Source organism: Tachypleus tridentatus, chromosome 4 (genome assembly GCF_004210375.1).
Source record: "Tachypleus tridentatus isolate NWPU-2018 chromosome 4, ASM421037v1, whole genome shotgun sequence".
Lineage (NCBI taxonomy): Eukaryota > Metazoa > Arthropoda > Merostomata > Xiphosura > Limulidae > Tachypleus > Tachypleus tridentatus.
The window spans coordinates 82,641,771-82,666,500 of record NC_134828.1 but is presented as its reverse complement, the minus strand read 5'-3'; the positions used below and the strand labels follow the sequence as shown (position 1 = coordinate 82,666,500).

At 32.7% G+C, this 24,730-nt stretch overlaps 1 protein-coding gene across 27 annotated transcripts in view; it reads right to left on the bottom strand.

The window, feature by feature from the left end:
* Positions 1 to 17,015: 17,015 nt before the first annotated feature.
* The window catches only part of LOC143249567 (nuclear factor 1 X-type-like), a 68,360-nt gene continuing 60,645 nt past the window's right edge, over positions 17,016 to 24,730 (bottom strand). For all 27 annotated transcript variants that reach the window (XM_076499663.1, XM_076499640.1, XM_076499643.1 and 24 more), the window contains one exon: positions 17,016 to 23,545. In XM_076499663.1, coding sequence (XP_076355778.1) covers positions 23,448 to 23,545 — 98 coding nt within the window. In that variant the 3' untranslated portion in view covers positions 17,016 to 23,447. The remainder of the gene's footprint in view (positions 23,546 to 24,730) is intronic.

Sequence of the window (24,730 nt, the reverse complement as noted above, 5' to 3'; positions counted from 1 at the left end):
TCATTTGCTGTGTCATACACTCTTTGATGAAGTTGCCGTCAGTAAAAAGGTTTTCCTCGCTCTGCTATCCGATGCACTATTTTGTAACTTGTACGAGTGACAGATTCATTTTCAGCAAACTTTCTCGTGAGCAGATTCTTTTGAGATTCAAAAACACGTTTCATGGATTCAAATTTCTCAGAACGGAACTTTCCTGAAAATTTCAAATACGTTGATAGATGTTTTGTTTCTTAGTGACGCTGAAGATTGTACTGTTTCAAAATGTCCACTTTTCTTCTTTTAAAAGCAGCCATAACGATGGGTGAAAAAAGACATGATCTGAAAATGAAAATCACAGAACGCTGAGAGCAAAGTATTGTACTGGTCCAAGAACGCACAAACAAAATATATTGAAACGTACGTTTGCCACAACACTTATCTAGGAACTAGTTACGAAAAGCGACTACTAAGAGTAATGAACTTGCTGAAGCGGTAACCCTAGGCCGCTGAATTTACAAGACGAGGGTTAAGTCTGTACTTGATTTCGAAATCCTAATGGTTTCATAGATACGTGCCTCAATGTGAATAAACGGGCAGCTAGGACGAAAGAAGAATTTTCCTATTGCTTAAAAATGCGCGTGACAGCCTTGTTTCTTTTTATCATAACGTCTTGTGTTTGCTAGCTTAAAGCGGCAATTGGTGTGATTTATTTTGTTATGACAGTCGGACATTTGATGAAATGTCACTTTTTATTTCCAAGCGGCTAGCTACTGGCGGGCCGGACAAAATGACCTCGAGGGCCGTAGTTTGGTGCGCCTGGACTAGAGGGAAGGCAGCTAGGGCCTGGGTATGGCCTATCAAGGAAAATTATTAGGCCTTACGTCATAGATTTTCCTTTAAATTTCACCAAAACTAAAAATTGCAATCAAAATCTGTAACATGTATCAGTAAACATCAAATACTTTTCCAGTCTTTATTGTGAAAAAAACGAAGTTAAATGTGTCAGTCATCTTATTTTTCAAGTTTTTTTGGGTCTGTGATAACAGATTTCTAAAAATAAAATATGTCACACTTCACGTAAAAATTAGTGTACGTGTTTCAATTTGTCACCAGCTATGATTAACCAAAGGCTTTATTGATTTACAAAGCCAAAAAATTAGCAGGCGTTAATGACACGTTTGGTAAAAGTAACATCTGTAAAAATTCATCATAATTTTCGTTGCTGTTTAGACAAGGTCTTGTCAACAAATTATATATCTGTACGCAATGGAACGCATAATTTGGAAAATTACTTTATATAGTAAAGTATATCTAAATTTAATAATTGCTTGTGTGACATCTTGTATGTTCATATATAATTAACATGTATGTTACTACATAAACAAAGTGCAGTAGCATATAATATTAATAAAAACCTCGTTTATAATAAAATTCAAGAATCGTGAAACTCATTAACACTTAGTCTTATGAAAATAAAATTCTAATACATCTGAATATGGCTTGAGAACAATATATAGAATATCTACAGTATTGTGCAAAAGTGTTAGAAAAAGACAATATTTTGTCATTCTTTCCATTTTATCACGCTAATTCATTCATGTCATTACAGAATGTAAATCTCAACATTATGGTAATGGTTCCCTGATTCTTGTTAATAACTGGATGAGCCAGGGTGAGAATAGTTATTCTCTAGAATTCCTACGAACTTGTACCAAGAGCATGTCATAAGGATTTTGCTTGAATTAACATACTGATCAAATTTAGGGTCCAAAATAACTATCGTGGTACTCCATGCATTGTCTTAACCATACAGAAAGATGACGACAAGGAGCCAGTATATGATACCAGTACACTGATGGCCATGATCTTAAGGCCAATGAACATAAAGAAAAAAATATGCATTTTGCGTTGTTAGACTCAACCACTTATTTTAGTAAAGCTTCGAAAGATGAAAATAAGAAAATGGAAAACAAAAATGGAAAAATTTTTTAGCATTTAATAGGGAAAATGTGAACACCATGAAATTAGCCTAAATACTAGCTGGTCAAAAGTTGAAGACCATACTGAAACGAAGCGTTAATCGGTAAACACGTAACAAAAGTTAGTCATTTGTGTTCAAGCATTAGCGTTGTCAACATCTCCCACTGACGGCCGTGCAACTCAGTAGTACTACTGAGACCTCTTATTTGGTATTTCATACCCTGTTTAGGACTTCTTTTTGGTGTGGTCGTAAACTTTTGACCAGCTGGTATTTAGGCTAATTTCATAGTGTTCACATTTTTCCTATTAAATGCTAACAAAGTTTTTTATTTTTATTTTCTCTTTTATTATTTTTATCTTTGGAAGTTCAACTCAAATAAGTGGTTGAGTCCAATACCGCAAAATGCATATTTTTTCTTTATGTTCATTGCCCTTAAGATTTTGGCCAGCAGTGTTTTTACTAGAAAAAAATCAATTTAATAGCACTCCACAAATAAACCTTGATAAAAATATTGTGTAACATTATGTATTACATTAAATTTTGTGTTATGTCACAGCCCAAAAAGTGTAGAGAATTGTCAGGAGCAGAAAGTTCGCGTAAAAGTTTTACGCGATGCTGGTTGGACTCTTCAACAAATTGTTTCAGAGTTTAAATGCTTCCCAAACACTGTAAAGTACACCCAAAAGATCATGAAACTGAAACAGACAAATTTGAAAACAGGAAAGGAAGAGTCAAAACACCTAAACTCAATGATGCTGCTGTTATGTATTTTCGTTTATGTGGCCTTCGGGGCAGAAGAACGACTGCCACTGATCTCAAGCATGAGATAAACAGCCGTGTACCAAATGACAGAAAAGTGTACAGATCTACTGTATCAAGAAGACTCACCAAAGATGAAACGTGGTTGTGTAGCAATTTAAAAACATTTACTTCGATCTCTAAAATATTGTCAAAAAGACTAAAATTTGCTAAAAGTACAAAAACTGAACAGTTGATAGTTGAAAAAGGGTGTTGTTGATAGATGATTTCAAGTTTGAAATATTTGGTTCAAAGCGTAGGCTGTACGTCCGGCGGAAGAAAAGTGGAAGATACTTACCTCAATGCATAGCACCAACCATAAAACACGGGGAGAATGTAGTGCTTTGGGGGTATTTTTCTGCTGAGGGGCAGGAGATATTTGCAAAATAGATGGAAAAATGGAACAGCACAAGTACTATCAGTTACTTTGTGGTTTGAGTATTATTGGTAAATAATTCTACTACCAAGAAGACAATGGCCCTAAGTACTTATCCAACCTATTCAGAAAATATTTAACTCAGAAGGAAACTGTTATTCAAATGATGCAATGGCTCCCACATAGTCCCGATCTCAACCCAATTAAGCAGATCTGGAATTTGATAGATTAAAAACTTGACAAATCAAAACTTACTTGCAAAGAAATTTTATTGGAGTGTATTAGAGACATTGGAGTAAAATACCAAAGGACACTTTGCTTAAATATGTTACAACAATTCCTGAAAGACTGTCTGCAGTTATTAAAGAAAAAGAAAGACACACAAAATATATAACTGTTTGTTGAACTCAAGTACTTTCACAGAGTTTCTGTTTCGTAACAATGTTACGATCATTAATTAAACACTGTCGTTTCTCCTGTGATTTACCTTTCTTTGTTTTTTAAAAAGCCCATAATCTAATTTTTGATTTTGTCCAAACACTTTATGCACAAAGAAAAATTTCCTACCTTAATGTGTACTTCAAATTGTATTTGTTTTATTAATTCTACACTGCACTTATGTCTATTTTATATTGGCATCTGCAAGTCTGATTTCAGTGGACTATGCACGATAGTTGAATGCCAAGGCTGCTGTATATTCCCTTCTCGTGCTTCTATAAGCATTTCATATGGCTAAAAAAAATTTAAGACTGTAGGTGTCTGGCGCCACAAATTTCGTGTTTGAAATTAATGCAAAACACATAATATTATTTCTCCTTAAAGAATAATTTAGTCAGAGATCACGTTGGGTAATGTGCATAACAGTTTACAATACTCTGTCTTGTCTAAGATGTGAAACATAATTGTAATAGCATTGTTAACCTTAGACAATATGTAAATCAAATCTATTTTTTGGCCAGGTGATTAAGGCACTCGACTTGTAATCCGAGGGTCGCGGGTTCGAATTCCCGTCACACCAAACATGCTCGCCCTTTCAGCTGTGGGGGCGTTATAATGTTACGGTCAGTCCCATTCGTTGGTAAAAGAGTAACCCAAGAGTTGGCGGTGATGACTGCCTGCCTTCCCTCCAGTCTTACACTGCTAAATTAGGGACGGCTAGCACAGGTATCCTTCGAGTAGCTTTGTGCGAAATTCAAAACAAACAAACAAAATATATTTTTAAAACTCCGAAATTAATATAGTATGATTAAGAGATATGTCTTCTATTCTACCTTACATGGCAAACAGTTCAAAGTTTTCACGTGGACTAAATTCATTAAAATCTATGCCATAGTATCCTATTTTATTATACAGGGTAGACGCATCAGAGTTTGAATTTGAGTTCAGTGTCACATTAACCTGCTTTACTATATAAATAGATACAGCAAAAAATTATTTGGTCTATACTAGATAGGATAAAAAAATACGAGTGAATTGGGTTCATGGCGTGTTGTGCGTGTGCTTTTCTTATAATAAAACCACATCGGGCCACCTGCTGAGTCCACAGAGGGAAATAGAACCCCTGATTTTAGCGTTGTAAATCCATAGACTTACCGCTGTACTAGCGAAGGGAGGAACATTGGTTTTTAGTAACATTTCGTCTACTGCAGTAATCAAAGTAGTCATTTATTATTTCATGGTGACACATTATGTTGGTTTACCCTAGATTAGAGCAGGTTGGGTTTGGAACAGTTTTATCTTACCGGATGAGTTGTATTCATGTTTAGATCGATTACATAATGTTTATGAAACAACAAAAGTCTTAGTGGATGAAAAGCTTTGTTACTTAGTTAAACTTCTACACATGTACCTTGGTGAAGAATCGTTTCACAAATCCATGAAATACTGACTGAACATATAGAACGCAATGCGAGTTATTTTTGGACGACAAACTCACTGTGAAAACATCCACAACGTGAAGTTGAAGATAAAAGTTTTTTTTTAATTCTTTTTTTCGATATGTTACGCAAATAAAATGCCAGTAAAAAAAATATATATGCTATAAACAACGAATGTTTTGAGATTATTACTACCATACATAAAACAAATGTTTTAGTTGATGTTGTATTCTATAAGAAGAATACTTTATTGATTATATTAACCAGTAATTATAAATATTTCAAACATAAAACACTACTAATATATTACCGAAAATCAATAACACTATGTAACACAAATTTTATTCCTGGATAGTATGTTATTTCTTAATTGCTTATGTTGTAAAAGTACAGAAAATGGCCATTATTCCCTTAAAACTTTGCTTTTGTGACCCGGATAATGAAATTTAGAAATTGACCTATTTTCTTTGTAAAAACGGGCAAATTTGCATATTTTCATCTACATAAGGTCTGAATAAAACAGCATGTGAATCAAGTTTTACATGTATTTATACTAAAGTTATACAAAAATGTTTAGAAGTGAGTAGTTTTTTGAGATTTGCGACTGAATGTAAATCACTTTCACATATCAGCCCCCAAATATAGTTCCCCATCATGTTTTCGTTATACGCTCCTTGGTAGCAGAGTTCAAAGTCCAGTATATCTTAGTGGAAGCGCTCGTCTTGCTCCTCTGAGTATGCTCCCATGTTCTCCTTGAATTTCTCAAGATTAGCGTCAAGAATATGAACTTTCAGGGACATCCTGCAGCCCATTTTGCCGTAGTTCTTCACCAGAGCCTCAAAAAGTTCCACATAATTTTCGGCCTTGTGATTGCCCAAGAAGCCCCGAACCACTGCGACAAAGCTGCCCCAAGCTTTTTTCCCTTCCTACTGAGCTTTTCGGGGATTTCTGTGCACTCCAGGATCTTCTTTATTTGTGGTCCAATGAAGACACCAGCTTTGACCTATGCCTCAGACAGCTCAGGGAAGATGTCTCGAAGGTACTTGAAGGCTGCAGACTCCTTATCAAGAGCTGTGACTCGGTCCGTTGTGGCCAGTGCTTCCTGTTGTAGTGCGATGCGGTTTTCCTGCTGCCCCAAAGGTAAATATAACAGGGAAACTTGGTAAAGCCTCCTTGGAGACCCATCAGGAATGCCACCATTTTGAAGTCTCCGATAATCTCCCAGCCATTCTCATCGCACTTCAAGACTTCTAGTAAGGTCTTGACGCCGTTGTATTTCTCTTTGAGGTGCACCGAAAGATATTTAAATTTTAAAGGGTCTAAAATTTGTATAATATAAAATCTTACTATTCAAGCAAGAAGAATTGTTCGTCTTACGTTCTAGAGTGTTTTTTTTTTGCAGTGCTCGCAGGTAAAATGAGGTGCCCAGGGTTTGTCTTGATCCCCGACAGGCATGCCAAAATATCCTTTGTAGGTTTCACATATCTTAGCAGATGCTGTCACAGAGAACCTTTTTGCTCTTGTCTTGATAACTTGGCCACGTACATAGCAGAATGCGTCTAGAGAATGCTTGCAGCTTCTTGATGCTGTGATAAAATCAGATAGATCTATGTGCTCACTTAGGCAGCTAGAACTAAATTGAAGTGGTGAGCCCTGTATATATATTACTATGGAAAATTCTAAAGGTTCTTGTAAGTTTGAAAATATTCTCTAAAAGCTACTCAGCAATGAATCTACCCGTAATGTTCTGGAAAATAGGTAAATTTGAAAATTTCATTACCCAGGTCACAAAAGCAAAGTTTGAAGGGAAAAACAGGTTTTTTTACATTTACTTTAAGCATAAGCAGTTGGGAAATAACACTTTTTGCTCAGAAATAAGAAAACGTAAACATTTTATTACATAGTGTAATCAACACATAATTGTATTAGTCAGGCTTGTTTACTTAACGAGTTAGATTAAAGGCTGCATTTGTATGTTTTCGTTCAAAAATAATAGATAAATAAGAAAGTCAAAAACGATTGATAGAGAAGGCATAATTTTTAAAGAAAATACTTAAATACATACACACAGTGACTCTTCTAAGATTTCTTATCTGCGGGTGAGGAACGTAAGGTGGCAAAGAGTGAATTTTATCAATTTTTCATTCCGTCAAGAATTTAAATGTTTTAAAAGAAAGTGTCTCAGATATGGGAAAGCAAAGCTCTCTAGTGGAGATTTTCTGCCCCTTTCCTAAACAAAAGTGGACACGACCCCACATACACACAATTAAGACAATGAGACAGTTGTTAAAAAACTACGATACAACTGAAACGCTTTTTGGTTAGATTTAGTGGTATATAAGTACGCTACGAATTTTTACTTTCTTGCGTAAATATATTATTAGGAGAACTCGGGCTTGGCATATTTAACATTTTTGGGATATTTTGTATTTGATTGCACAAAGGCAGTGGTAAGTACTTAAAAGTAATTAAAACAGCTACGTATGACGTTAGGTACACAGTTATAAATGAAACTGAAGACAGTGCGGGACGTCTCAAAAACTGAGTTTAAATCTATTCCACAGCACGCGATACCTATCAAACACCTTTAATATAAAATATACCTGGAGCCGAATAATCTGATCAAAAATGGCAAACTGATTTACATAATCTTGTAAGACACCAGATCTAGGCGACGCTTTCAAAACCTAGATATCAGAGGCAAGTATTGAACTCGGCAGGAGAATAGCACAAATAGTCTTAATGTCCACAAACAAGTGAAGAAATTCACACACAAAACCTTAACAGAAGCATTGTTTTTTGATATGGGATTCTGATGGATGACAGATACATTCCCCAATTACCTTTCCCTTTTTAGTGCATAGTCTTATCTGCATCCACCCATTCTTCACGCATATAGTGATATCATACGTACTTCCCTATTTCTATTTCATTTTTGAGGTAGTTTAATAAATGAAACTTAAAAAGCTTTCCACGTACGTACATACGCTGCTCTTTTAATTATATAGGATATTCTAAACTTTAATTATTTGGATACGCATTTTTACACTATAGGATGAGCTTGTGATTAGGGCACTCGACTCGTAATCTGTGGGTTGCGAGTTCGAATCCACGTCACTGAAAATGCTTGCTTTTTCAGCTGTAGGGACGTTAATGTAACGATCAATTACTATTCATTAATAAAATAGAAACTCACAAGTTGGTGGTATGTAGTGTTTACGTTTTACTTGTATGTATGATAAAAAAACTGTATTAACTGGATATTTTAGGTTGAGTTCAATCTCTCAGAATCGGACAATTCAGAATTAGTTCGTAATAAATATTTTGTCGAACTTCTGTTATTCTTGCTTTTTTTATGTAAATTAGTTTTAGCTCACATCACCACAATTTTATACATTTACTTGAAACAGGTTTAGGGTTACCGTTTTGAATAGCCAGCAATACTCATATTATTTACAATGGTATTTAAAATAAAACAGACTAGAATGTAACAGCTAAATAACACTACTCAATTACTGCACAAACAAGTTTATTTTTACAATTACGCACTTTTTAAACTACTTGTATAGCTCTAGCGAAACGTCAATAAAAAGGAATTTTTAAGATTGTTAAATTTTTGTAGCTTAACAAATAATATGTGTTTATTCAATAAGGTTCTGAAACATTCACGTCACAAAACTTGTACATTACATCAATAGTTTAGTTAGGTCCTTGACCATTTTTCTTTACTTCGCATACGTAAATTGTATAAAGTATTTTGACCACTTTATATTTTGCGAGAAAAGCATTGAGATGTTTATTTATACTTTTATGGCACAACTGGGTAGCGAAATCTTAGATTAACTCTGTTATAAATCTCGTTTCAGATAAATACAGGTTTACGTAATATCTGAATATACAAATAACTAAGTATTACTTAACCTTTGATTTATCCATGGAGGATATAATGACAATGTCAGCTTTTCAAACGTTTTCCTTACATTATGCATCGAACTATTCGCGAGTCAATTTGAGGCTGTTCGTCATACGGTCATTAATGAGTCAGTCTCTCTCTCTCTCTCTCTCTCACACACACACACACACACACACACACAAAGAACTGTCAATATTTCAATTAATTTCACTAATCGATGCATATTATATATTGCGTAGAAAATAAACCATTTCATTCTTCAAACTGACTGTTTTAACATACGCAACACGATACAACAGGTGAAGCCCACGGATAGTAAATAGCATACCAAGTCAGTAATTTAAGTCAAATGTCACCAACAGCTAAAAGTTCGTAAACTGTGCTAGTTATAAAACAGGTTACTGTAATGATACGTGCTAAAAACTTACCCATTCTGAAGTCTTATTAAAGGTTAATCAACATTAAACGTTCTTATACACCGATATAAATTAGTATGGACGTGAAAAGTAATAACAACAGAGTGATCAGGAAGATGGCCGTCGTTTTTGTGTTTATCGAAGAGATTTAAATCCCGCATATTTGTGTTTAAGTCTTAAAACGTACCGCTATCCCACTGGGAGACCCAACAGGAAATCGTTAACAATTTACCTTGATTTGTCTAAAACGTTTTGCTTCCAACTCGCAACGTGTTTTGTTTATTTATAGTTAACCATAAAGCTATGCAAGGGGTTACCTGTGCTCTACCCATCACGGGTATAGAAACTGGCACAGCGATATATCTGTGCCACTGAGAAGTAATGGTGTTTTTCTTCATTTTGACTAACAATTTGCAAGTATCTGTTTTCTTACCTAATGTTTTCTTAAATTTACCTCCACACCATTATATGTTCATTCTAATTATTCCAGCACAATCTCTGCCTTTTCCTTATCAATTTTTGTTTTACAATGCAAACACGTTTACTGTCCAGAACAACAGAATACCTTTGGGGTATTCTAACTTACATTTGGCAACAAGTAAGCTAATTAAAACTGTAACAACAGAAATTTCTACAGATACTAAACAAATGGAAAGTCTGACTTTACTACTTGTGAATGAAGATAACACTATTATTTCACAACAGAATAACTCTTTCTTGATATGGCACATAGGCCTTTAGGTTACCAAAGGTTTATACCTTAACAAAGATTGTCTGAACAGTTCCGATAGGTTTGAAATTAAACAGTTTTACGGGAAGTTAATATCTGCTAGTTTGTTCTCATGAACATTTGATGAAATTTCCCTGATTGTCATATTATCCAACTAAAGTAATACCATTAAGAAAAAGGGAAACCAGGGCTTTACAAATACACCATTGGCCAATTGTATTAATAGTTCTCCGAGTTCTCATCAAGACTAAGTACAGTCTTTGATCTGTAACTTCCAGTTTATGATAATTGTGTAATTTGCTTCCAGATGTGCTGCAGGTGGAGTAACACTGGCAATAAAGCTAACATCAACCAATTCTTGCTCAATCACCAGGACAACCTTTCCAGCTAAAAGTTGAATAGCCACTTGTCCAATAATTACAGACCAGAACAAATACAAAGCTGTTACCAGAGAGAGAAATGTAAATCAAATTAAATTTGTTTTATGAATAGTAAACATTGTTTCATGTATCATTTTTACCATTGCAGCATATGATGGCAACATACCATACTGAGTTTGAAGTACATCTCAAAAACATTTGTATATTTGGAAGAATTCTGACTTGTCAGTTGTTCTACTCTTGTGGTTCATCATCAATGCATGCTTACAGGTGGGTGAGCTTGGATGTTGAACTCACGTGTATAATAGGTTTTGCTGTTTTATTACTTCTGTAGCAGGTTCATCCCTGAGATATCAAAGCTCAAACGAGGATTACAGACATTAATTTTTATTCTACAAGAAATCATATTAATGACAAAGCAGTCTTACTTCTCAGTTTCTTTTAGTTGGAATAAAATTGGTATTAATGAGTAGTGGTTGTACTTAAAAGCATCTGAAACACTGTAAAGCCCAAATAAGTTATGGAATTTCAAGTGTATCCACCAAAAACTCAACTTCATATTCAGAAATTTAACAGCCAGCTATAGCCAGTCTTAGATGAATGCAAACTGCTATCACATCTTTAGTCCTCTGTAATCCCCCCCCAAATTACAGTTTATTCCTATATGTACTTTTCTACATATTACTAGGTGATTGTTTTTTTTTGTCATTACGATGTAAAATGACAGTCAATCCCTCGTATTTGGTTGCAGAAGTAAGACAAAGCCATTGTAGTAGAAAGTACTGCTGATTGGGTATCCAGTGGTTAAAAATTAGGAACAGCTATGTTCGAGTCCTAGTGATTTCTTTTCAAACCATTTAGCCCATATGTGCACTAGCTGTTAACAGTACCAAATACCATAACATCACAAATCTTTAATCACTAATAATTATTTAATTGCATGATATTTAAGCTCTCTTTACATCTAAGAAATATATTTTAAAATTAAATTACCAATTTCAGTTCATATTATTTATTACAATAGTTTTCTTTTAACAAACAAATTTCAAGTTAGTGTGTTTTTATTCATAATAAAGAAGCTTTGTTTGAAAACTTTGGTAAAGTTAACTGAAGAAAATCTTTTCCTGCTGCCCCAAAGGTAAAGATAACAGGGAAACTTGGTAAAGCCTCCTTGGAGACCCATCAGGAATGCCACCATTTTGAAGTCTCCGATAATCTCCCAGCCATTCTCATCGCACTTCAAGACTTCTAGTAAGGTCTTGACGCCGTTGTATTTCTCTTTGAGGTGCACCGAAAGATATTTAAATTTTAAAGGGTCTAAAATTTGTATAATATAAAATCTTACTATTCAAGCAAGAAGAATTGTTCGTCTTACGTTCTAGAGTGTTTTTTTTTTTGCAGTGCTCGCAGGTAAAATGAGGTGCCCAGGGTTTGTCTTGATCCCCGACAGGCATGCCAAAATATCCTTTGTAGGTTTCACATATCTTAGCAGATGCTGTCACAGAGAACCTTTTTGCTCTTGTCTTGATAACTTGGCCACGTACATAGCAGAATGCGTCTAGAGAATGCTTGCAGCTTCTTGATGCTGTGATAAAATCAGATAGATCTATGTGCTCACTCAGGCAGCTAGAACTAAATTGAAGTGGTGAGCCCCTGTATATATATTACTATGGAAAATTCTAAAAGGTTCTTGTAAGTTTGAAAATATTCTCTAAAAGCTACTCAGCAATGAATCTACCCGTAATGTTCTGGAAAATAGGTAAATTTGAAAATTTCATTACCCAGGTCACAAAAGCAAAGTTTGAAGGGAAAAACAGGTTTTTTTTACATTTACTTTAAGCATAAGCAGTTGGGAAATAACACTTTTTGCTCAGAAATAAGAAAACGTAAACATTTTATTACATAGTGTAATCAACACATAATTGTATTAGTCAGGCTTGTTTACTTAACGAGTTAGATTAAAGGCTGCATTTGTATGTTTTCGTTCAAAAATAATAGATAAATAAGAAAGTCAAAAACGATTGATAGAGAAGGCATAATTTTTAAAGAAAATACTTAAATACATACACACAGTGACTCTTCTAAGATTTCTTATCTGCGGGTGAGGAACGTAAGGTGGGCAAAGAGTGAATTTTATCAATTTTTCATTCCGTCAAGAATTTAAATGTTTTAAAAGAAAGTGTCTCAGATATGGGAAAGCAAAGCTCTCTAGTGGAGATTTTCTGCCCCTTTCCTAAACAAAAGTGGACACGACCCCACATACACACAATTAAGACAATGAGACAGTTGTTAAAAAACTACGATACAACTGAAACGCTTTTTTGGTTAGATTTAGTGGTATATAAGTACGCTACGAATTTTTACTTTCTTGCGTAGATATATTATTAGGAGAACTCGGGCTTGGCATATTTAACATTTTTGGGATATTTTGTATTTGATTGCACAAAGGCAGTGCTAAGTACTTAAAAGTAATTAAAACAGCTACGTATGACGTTAGGTACACAGTTATAAATGAAACTGAAGACAGTGCGGGACGTCTCAAAAAACTGAGTTTAAATCTATTCCACAGCACGTGATACCTATCAAACACCTTTAATATAAAATATACCTGGAGCCGAATAATCTGATCAAAAATGGCAAACTGATTTACTTAATCTTGTAAGACACCAGATCTAGGCGACGCTTTCAAAACCTAGATATCAGAGGCAAGTATTGAACTCGGCAGGAGAATAGCACAAATAGTCTTAATGTCCACAAACAAGTGAAGAAATTCACACACAAAACCTTAACAGAAGCATTGTTTTTTGATATGGGATTCTGATGGATGACAGATACATTCCCCAATTACCTTTCCCTTTTTAGTGCATAGTCTTATCTGCATCCACCCATTCTTCACGCATATAGTGATATCATACGTACTTCCCTATTTCTATTTCATTTTTGAGGTAGTTTAATAAATGAAACTTAAAAAGCTTTCCACGTACGTACATACGCTGCTCTTTTAATTATATAGGATATTCTAAACTTTAATTATTTGGATACGCATTTTTACACTATAGGATGAGCTTGTGATTAGGGTACTCGACTCGTAATCTGTGGGTTGCGAGTTCGAATCCACGTCACTGAAAATGCTTGCTTTTTCAGCTGTAGGGACGTTAATGTAACGATCAATTACTATTCATTAATAAAATAGAAACTCACAAGTTGGTGGTATGTAGTGTTTACGTTTTACTTGTATGTATGATAAAAAAACTGTATTAACTGGATATTTTAGGTTGAGTTCAATCTCTCAGAATCGGACAATTCAGAATTAGTTCGTAATAAATATTTTGTCGAACTTCTGTTATTCTTGCTTTTTTTATGTAAATTAGTTTTAGCTCACATCACCACAATTTTATACATTTACTTGAAACAGGTTTAGGGTTACCGTTTTGAATAGCCAGCAATACTCATATTATTTACAATGGTATTTAAAATAAAACAGACTAGAATGTAACAGCTAAATAACACTACTCAATTACTGCACAAACAAGTTTATTTTTACAATTACGCACTTTTTAAACTACTTGTATAGCTCTAGCGAAACGTCAATAAAAAGGAATTTTTAAGATTGTTAAATTTTTGTAGCTTAACAAAAAATGTGTTTATTCAATAAGGTTCTGAAACATTCACGTCACAAAACTTGTACATTACATCAATAGTTTAGTTAGGTCCTTGACCATTTTTCTTTACTTCGCATACGTAAATTGTATAAAGTATTTTGACCACTTTATATTTTGCGAGAAAAGCATTGAGATGTTTATTTATACTTTTATGGCACAACTGGGTAGCGAAATCTTAGATTAACTCTGTTATAAATCTCGTTTCAGATAAATACAGGTTTACGTAATATCTGAATATACAAATAACTAAGTATTACTTAACCTTTGATTTATCCATGGAGGATATAATGACAATGTCAGCTTTTCAAACGTTTTCCTTACATTATGCATCGAACTATTCGCGAGTCAATTTGAGGCTGTTCGTCATACGGTCATTAATGAGTCAGTCTCTCTCTCTCTCTCTCTCTCACACACACACACACACAAAAGAACTGTCAATATTTCAATTAATTTCACTAATCGATGCATATTATATATTGCGTAGAAAATAAACCATTTCATTCTTCAAACTGACTGTTTTAACATACGCAACACGATACAACAGGTGAAGCCCACGGATAGTAAATAGCATACCAAGTCAGTAATTTAAGTCAAATGTCACCAACAGCTAAAAGTTCGTAAACTGTGCTAGTTATAAAACAGGTTACTGCTAAAAACTTACCCATTCTAAAGTCTTATTAAAGGTTAATCAACATTAAACGTTCTTATACACCGATATAAATTAGTATGGACGTGAAAAGTAATAACAACAGAGTGATCAGGAAGATGGCCGTCGTTTTTGTGTTTATCGAAGAGATTTAAATCCCGCATATTTGTGTTTAAGTCTTAAAACGTACCGCTATCCCACTGGGAGACCCAACAGGAAATCGTTAACAATTTACCTTGATTTGTCTAAAACGTTTTGCTTCCAACTCGCAACGTGTTTTGTTTATTTATAGTTAACCATAAAGCTATGCAAGGGGTTACCTGTGCTCTACCCATCACGGGTATAGAAACTGGCACAGCGATATATCTGTGCCACTGAGAAGTAATGGTGTTTTTCTTCATTTTGACTAACAATTTGCAAGTATCTGTTTTCTTACCTAATGTTTTCTTAAATTTACCTCCACACCATTATATGTTCATTCTAATTATTCCAGCACAATCTCTGCCTTTTCCTTATCCAATTTTTGTTTTACAATGCAAACCCGTTTACTGTCCAGAACAACAGAATACCTTTGGGGTATTCTAACTTACACATTTGGCAACAAGTAAGCTAATTAAAACTGTAACAACAGAAATTTCTACAGATACTAAACAAATGGAAAGTCTGACTTTACTACTTGTGAATGAAGATAACACTATTATTTCACAACAGAATAACTCTTTCTTGATATGGCACATAGGCCTTTAGGTTACCAAAGGTTTATACCTTAACAAAGATTGTCTGAACAGTTCCGATAGGTTTGAAATTAAACAGTTTTACGGGAAGTTAATATCTGCTAGTTTGTTCTCATGAACATTTGATGAAATTTCCCTGATTGTCATATTATCCAACTAAAGTAATACCATTAAGAAAAAGGGAAACCAGGGCTTTACAAATACACCATTGGCCAATTGTATTAATAGTTCTCCGAGTTCTCATCAAGACTAAGTACAGTCTTTGATCTGTAACTTCCAGTTTATGATAATTGTGTAATTTGCTTCCAGATGTGCTGCAGGTGGAGTAACACTAGCAATAAAGCTAACATCAATCAATTCTTGCTCAATCACCAGGACAACCTTTCCAGCTAAAAGTTGAATAGCCACTTGTCCAATAATTACAGACCAGAACAAATACAAAGCTGTTACCAGAGAGAGAAATGTAAATCAAATTAAATTTGTTTTATGAATAGTAAACATTGTTTCATGTATCATTTTTACCATTGCAGCATATGATGGCAACATACCATACTGAGTTTGAAGTACATCTCAAAAACATTTGTATATTTGGAAGAATTCTGACTTGTCAGTTGTTCTACTCTTGTGGTTCATCATCAATGCATGCTTACAGGTGGGTGAGCTTGGATGTTGAACTCACGTGTATAATAGGTTTTGCTGTTTTATTACTTCTGCAGCAGGTTCATCCCTGAGATATCAAAGCTCAAACGAGGATTACAGACATTAATTTTTATTCTACAAGAAATCATATTAATGACAAAGCAGTCTTACTTCTCAGTTTCTTTTAGTTGGAATAAAATTGGTATTAATGAGTAGTGGTTGTACTTAAAAGCATCTGAAACACTGTAAAGCCCAAATAAGTTATGGAATTTCAAGTGTATCCACCAAAAACTCAACTTCATATTCAGAAATTTAACAGCCAGCTATAGCCAGTCTTAGATGAATGCAAACTGCTATCACATCTTTAGTCCTCTGTAATCCCCCAAATTACAGTTTATTCCTATATGTACTTTTCTACATATTACTAGGTGATTGTTTTTTTTTGTCATTACGATGTAAAATGACAGTCAATCCCTCGTATTTGGTTGCAGAAGTAAGACAAAGCCATTGTAGTAGAAAGTACTGCTGATTGGGTATCCAGTGGTTAAAAATTAGGAACAGCTATGTTCGAGTCCTAGTGATTTCTTTTCAAACCATTTAGCCCATATGTGCACTAGCTGTTAACAGTACCAAATACCATAACATCACAAATCTTTAATCACTAATAATTATTTAATTGCATGATATTTAAGCTCTCTTTACATCTAAGAAATATATTTTAAAATTAAATTACCAATTTCAGTTCATATTATTTATTACAATAGTTTTCTTTTAACAAACAAATTTCAAGTTAGTGTGTTTTTATTCATAATAAAGAAGCTTTGTTTGAAAACTTTGGTAAAGTTAACTGAAGAAAATCTTGACTTACACAAACAGAGTGAAAATAATATTATTAAATGTCTTTATTTCTTTTGTACAATTAAAACAATCACTGTCTGCTCAGATATCACAAAACTAAGTTTTGATGACTGGAAATAACTGCTTGTTCACACAACAGAAATTAAAAGTGATATTTCTAATATCCTTTTAGAGTTGTTAGTAGCTATGAAAAATAAATTGATAATTATTAAATGTACACTGCTTAACAGAAGAAAAAATGCATTAAGATGATTCAAACATTGGCAAGTATCTAATTTAAGTCATCATTCAGATTAACTACTAACTAAAATGACATCTACAAGGGCTTAAAACAAACATTTCATATGACTAATATTTAATTCAATGTGTGATAATGGCAAACTACACCACCGAAAGTGCTCTTTTAAAAAGATTATTACACTTTATTTGATAATTTAAAATTATCATTCCACCAATTAAACATGACATACCTTATTAATATCAGAATTAGTCCATGATGCTACAAGCTTGTTACTATAATGAGATTTAATGTTACAAATAGAAAATGGGCTTAGAAGAAGAATCTACTTAAGAGTTTGTTCCAGGAAGAAGTCTAAATATCACTCCATTTTTGTGTTTCCAGTATTTTGTGGATACACTTTATGCAACACATTGTGTAATTCTGTTCAATATTTTACCACTGTTTCCAGTATTCTTTGGATACAATAATACTTTCTGCAACAAACTTCCTGTCATTCTGTCACTCTGTTTAACATTTTACCATTGTTTCCAGTGCTTAAAACTTTCTGCAAATGTTGTTGTTTTCTTAACAAAAAGCTATACAACAGGCTATCCGTACTCCATCTGATGCAAGGAACTGAACCCTTAATTTTAACATTGCAAATCTGTAAACATACCACTAACTCACTAGTAAGACTATTTGTTTCCCTTTTGTTGTGGTTCAAACTTGTCACTATGTTCAATATCCTGTTGCTGTTTCAAGTATTTTTGGTAACATTTACCAATCTAAGCAATAAATAAATAAAATTTGTTTAAATTCATATCTTGGTTACCCTTATTACTTTATGTATTATTCTACATTTCAGTCACAAATTTTTAGAGATTACACCTATCATTCTATATTTAGTTTAATTTTGCAGTTGTACACACCAATCTATTTTAATGTTTCAAATATTGCAATTAGACAATAACACTCCAGCCACAAAATAAAAATAAAGCAAAAAAATCATAATTTAGAAATAAATTAAAAAGATATGTTCAACCAATTAAAGGGAGTGTAGTAAAAACAAACATGTGAATAAAAATACAATTTTGAATTTGACCACATGAGCTGAAGCTATCCATACCAACTAGTCTATAAACCTATCTGCAGATATAATTACCACTACATATGCTTTCAGGTGAATATTTAAGCATGTACGTATTGAAAGGTTTTTAAAATAATCACATTTTCAAACATAATAGACAGTTAGAATACAAAACATGGAAGTCACCTTACCAAAATGAAGTGTAACAAATAGTAAAAAAATAAGTGCAAGAAAAATACCTCCAAATTTTTTGTGTATATGGAAATTGTATCTTGGCAAGTCATTTTAATAAGGTTTAACTGAACTCACATAAACCTATGAAAAATGTTAGACTCCACAATGTGGAAGAGGGTTTTTTTTCTTACTTTTTTAACATTTTAGGGAAAAATATTATTGAAGATTTTCACTTACTTCGTTAAGATTAAGGGGACAAAATACTGATATTCTTTCACTTCCTTCAATATGACCTTGCAAAAAAATGTTTTCTTTCTTTCTTTGTTACCATCACAAAAACTTTGAACATCTTTCAATTTTGATCTAACATGATAACATGAAAGAAGTTTCTCCTCTTTTGTTACAGCCAGCAAAAATAATGTCATAAATCTTTCAATTCTTAAATTAAAAAAAACAAGCCTGTCAAATAATATAAAACTACAGTGGAACTCCTCTAAAGCAGCCATCTTCGAAACTGACACAAACTGGCCTGATTAGAGAGGTTCCACTGTATGTAATTAGGAATTATGTAAACAAAAAAAGGGACTGTGATTGATTGACTGCTTTCAAGGGGTGGCAAAATCTGTGGGGTGGCCGCTTAGAGGGTTTCCACTGTAATTTGTTTGTTTTTCCATTTTTGAATTTTGCAAAGCTATCCGAGGGCTATCTGTGCTAACCGTCCCTAATTTAGCAGTGTAAGACTAGAGGAAAGGCAGTTATTCATCACCACCAACTCTTGGGCTACTCTTTTATCAATGAATTGTGGGATTGACCACAACTTATAAGGCCCCCACAGCTGAAAGGGCAAGCATGTTTGGTGCGACAGGAAAACTAATTCAACTCTTTCATTAAGATAAAATGGAATAGTGAAGTGGTCTCAACTTCTTCAATCATCTTAGTAAAACTTCTGACAGTTAATTTTTAATGATGTTAAGTGTGCTTCAGTATATATCATTACAATGTGAGAGTTAGTGGCAGAAAAAACATACAAAGATATACAATTAAAATGGGTGTGACAATGATATCACAATGGGCTATTTTTAACAAGTTTCAGTTTACCTCCTATATATCTGCAAAAAATCTCAACCTGATGTAAATTTCTGAATACCTTCTCAGATCAAAACATGCTTAGGCATCATTTATTCCTTTTTACTGGTATGTTCTGCAAGAAGCAATCATTCACAAAATTCAGTTGTAACCAGATACAGCACGTAAGAATGAAACACCAATGAATACACTATGATAAATGTTTATTTCTAAACAAATGTTTCAAATGATACTTTATCATACTCTTTATTCTTATAGATATCAGTAAACAACAACCACTTGATCTACTTATAAGTTTTCAATAGCAAAACTAACTGGAAGTTCTGGTTTTTAACATAACAATTTTATAGTTGTGTGTGTTAGGTTAACTAAAGAACTTTGTAATACCTCAGCTTGACTGCAGACATTTGGTGTGAAATTTTGAAAGTAAAAGACATATATATATATATATATATATATCTAATGAAATAATCTTAACATATAATGAAGTCAATCTAACTATGTACATGTTAATATGCTTACAATTCATAAAATAAACTTGCTAGTTGCATATTAAATCATTACAAGATAAGATTTGTTGCTAAAGTGGAACCTCTTCAAAAAAACAACAACAGTACTCCAATTTATTTGTACTCTGACTTTTCTTTCTCATAGGTAAACTAAATGGAGTTTTCTGATAAGTACAAACATTTTCTAAGAAATTACATTCCAGTCAAAATATCATCTTTTAAAAAGAACAGACTTTATTTCACAGACTGACATAGAAAAAAAAGCCTAACCAAAGATGTCTGATTTCTGTTAGCACTAAATCACACTATGTTTAATTCAATATAGAGCACGAGTGTGTGTGTTTGTGTGTGTAGCAGTTTCAGTCTTTGTGTCTAATGGATTACAAGTTACAACACCACTTAGCAACAAAACTACTAACTGACATTGTAGTTAGGCCAACTTTAGGCTTAATAACAAAACAGAGTATTTTAGGATCTCATATCACATAGTGATAAGTTAAAGAAGATTTTATTTATATTTGTTCAGTTTAATGAATATCTAACTTTTTTAACACCGAGTTGTAAACAAAAGCAAAATAAAAATTACCAAAGATTTCAATGAAGTAGTGTTTGAGCTAAGCCTTACAGTATGTTTATGTACTAGGCCTTATGTTTAAATTATAGTGCAAATAAACCTACTACTACTAATGTTACTCAGATAACATTTAGTTACATGTGCATAACTGTGAGTGCACAGTATTTCAAAAATGCAGTTAGAGAAAAATGTATGGTAAAAAATTATGATTCACAGTTCTAAAAGAAATTTGAAAATACTGATGATATTTTCACTGTTAATGTTGTGTATATAAGAAATATTATGAAACAAAATGTGAATAATGTTGTTAGTTAATTCATAGCAATCTTTAAAGTTTTCTTAACACCTGTTTTTGGCATGCTATACACTAGCATCATACCTAATTGTTAAATTCTATAACTCATCATAAAACATATTGCATAAAACTGAAGCTAAAATATATACTGTGATACAGCTTAGTTTAGTAACTTAATTTCAAATTTCACAAGTTTACTGTTTTCGTTACACATCATCTACCTTTGTTTATTATTTGTAATGTCAATTTTTTCTGGAGAAGTAATCATGTAAAATAAAAAAGTAATAACTATCAAGTTAAAAAAATAAAATTACTTCAGTAGCTATTATTCAAGCAAGAATTATAAAGTTTAATCATTCTGATTATTCAATACCTACAATGTTAAGGCACTGCAACATAGTCAAACTTCAAATAAAGAGTTCAAAGTAAATAACAGTTTTTCTTACCCTGTTTTCAAGCAACTAAAGGAACAAGTTTCTTGAAAATTTTCAGTTTGATCTTAAGATATTTGAGTTTGCACTATGCATTCATGAACTTGCAGTTCCCTGTATACCAACAAAGTAGAATTGTAGAATTATAAATCTACACTGTAGCACTGAAATTATTCTTGACTTGCTGCAGACATAAGCCTAATTCCTAGCAGAGCTTTAACAACTTTATGAAGAAATCCACTTTAGCACAAAATCTAATTACTATGACAAGAAAATCCCTTGAAGGAGCTTAAGATTACATCCAATCTTTTAATGTATATATATATATATATATATATATTAAAATTATTTGTTTTTGTAAAGCTGTACAAAGCACGTTATATACAAAGACAACTCCTTAAATAAACACACAAAACTGTCTCATAGTTGTTCTCTGTACGAGGAAGACTGCCAATTTTCTAATTAACTCTTCCACACAAATCCAAGGTGAAGAGAAAAGGATAATAACTTCTACACAAATCTGTTGAAAATTTTTTCTCTACATTTATCAACTTGCATAGCTTTGTATAGTCTGTGAATGAGATGAGTTCTAATATTAACTAATGAATAATGGTTATAGAACTATAAAATGTAGTATATTATGAACCTCTGTCACTAGGCAAAATTTCTAGGTTATTTGATTTTCTGTCTCTCTCTCTATAAATATGTATATTACAGTGGTGATAATATAAAGTAACATCATCACAATAAGATACCTAGACTCTTGTATTTTCTGTCATGTTTCTTCCTCATTGTTTGGCAGGTCATAGTTCCAGCACTGTACTCTTCACTGACATTGTGACTAGCACTACAACTGTGATTTTTCAACATATAATACAAAAAAACAAACACTCCAACAGGTGTCTAAAGGTCAGACACATTGTTTCTCTATCCAATATTAATCCACAAAGACAAAAAAAAAATCTAGTCCTATAAAAGAATGAAACCTTGGGTCTATATTATAAAATATTATAGCTTCATTCAATATCCTAAAGTTACTGACCATTATATTCAAAGCAATTCATAATCACTTCAGAATTCTTCAGTTGTACAACTTTCTCTGTCAAGAGCACATTTCAGTAGCTTCTGTTACTGTATCAATATTACTTATTTTATTAAAACAACAACAACAACAACAAAATAATAATCAAGTATATAGTCTCAGTAAATATTCATTATCACCAATCATTATTCCCTACTCTTTTGGAGTCTTGCTCTTCTGGACTGTTTGTTTTTCATTCTTCAGTATTTGTTGGACAAAACCATTTCACAAACATTACTTGATTTACTAATAACAAACAGCACTCTTCTTTAAAATGTCAGATGTGAAGTATTCAAAAATAGAAAGTAATAACCTTTAACTTTCCTCCTTCAACATAACTACTCAATCAAGTAAAAACTATTAAAATTGAATGTGCAAGTCATACACATAACTAAAAACACATTCTTAGCCTTGTAACAAACAGCATAGATAAACCTATGAAACAAAAGAAAAGTAGGATTGAAGTTAAAAAGGAAATGAAATGGTTCAACAGGAGAAGATGATGTACAGAATAATTATGTTCATATTCGCTCAATATATTTTACATAAATCATCATATTAGTCATGTTAAAAATTCTGATAAGAAACCTATTCACTATATATAAAAGTAACAAAAAGAAACTACTGGCTACAAATTATACACCCAACTATCTATTCAGACATGTCTGAGCAAGTAGTTACTGGAAATAAATGCTATAGTTAGAGTATCAATCTTGCAAAAGTGTAGTTGGGTTATGTTTTCTCAGAGGTAGTTAAACTAGTCCATATTTTCACCTTTTCCAACATTTCAAGGCCCCCAGCATACTTACAAAACCTTTCACATATTCTGCTGTGCATCACAACCAAAAATACTCTAGTTGTTTTGCCAGCAGTAGTATCTTTGGCCTTCTGAAAAATTTGCCTATTATTGCTGTTGGTACTGATGTTCCTACACAGAAGCACCAATGAGGTTCTTATTTTGTCATTATCAAGAACTTTTCTTGAGCAAGTAGTGTACATTCCTAAGAAGGCTGATTCTTGGTGGGAGTAGATGAGGCACTAGCCGTCTGACTGCTTGCATCCACTGCGTCACTACTGTGAACTTCAGGGAAAAACCGCTCTAGAATACATAATAACCAGTCAAGTTCTACTGAATAAAAATGGAGAAAGCAAGTTGTGTTATACTGCAATAAGTCAGCCTACTTTTAAGAATTCTACTGCTAGAATATATTTTTAAAATATTCTTTCAAAATGTATAAAAAAGAAAATGTTCATAGATCCTTCATACCACTGCATAACAAAAACTATTGTTTCTCCTATATTCAAAAATTGAAGTACATGTTCAGAAGAAATACTTGGTCCTACATTTTTAGGGAAAATTTTGAATTTAAAATTATCTATCTAAAAACATATTTTAGCCTAAGGTTTATTGAATATGAAAAGAATGCCAAATGAAATTTTTTTTATACTACTAATATTGAAAACAATTGCAAAATGTATTTTCATAACCTAATAACATTGATTAATATTATTTTTTTTGTTTTCAGAATAAGTAATAAAGAGTTCAGTTCTATAAAACAGTAGATCTGTACTTTGATACATAATACATTTTAAAACTGAATAAAAAAAATAATGAGCAAGTTAAGCAATCTTAAAATATGTTACATCAGGAATAAAATCAAATTTATTTCAGAGGTTAGTCTTAGCTACATCAAATGTGAATACTACTATGAAGTCAAACATATCACTTCTCATTTGGGTAAAAACAGAGAGTAAGTTTGAGTCCACAAAATCTAGGAAGTGAATATAAGAACTAGTCAAAACTATATTAGAAGAGAAAAAGATCTCACATAGAAAGTAATTCACAAGAAACTTTTGTTACAAAAGTAAATACAATGTAAATGCAAATACAACTCAAAACATTTTAGAATTTGATTCCTTCAAGATTCAAATGGCAACATTACTCAGTTTATATAAAAAAAGCCATTACAATACATACAAGATGCAAGTTGGCTCAAGTATTCATATCATTTAAAAGATTGTTGATTTCCCATGTAATTTGTTTCTACAAGAAACAATGAGCTTAAAGAATGAAAACCAGACAAACATTAGTTGCATTTCATCCATTACTTCGGTGCATAACAAATTTAAATGTGCTTAAAAAGAGAGCAATCTCAATGACAAGGATAAACTGTATCACCAAACTCAAGATTAATGTTTAATCAAATCATCAAAACACAATACACGAAAATGATATACATACGTGCTTTATATACCATCATATTTGAGCCAAAAATAATTTATT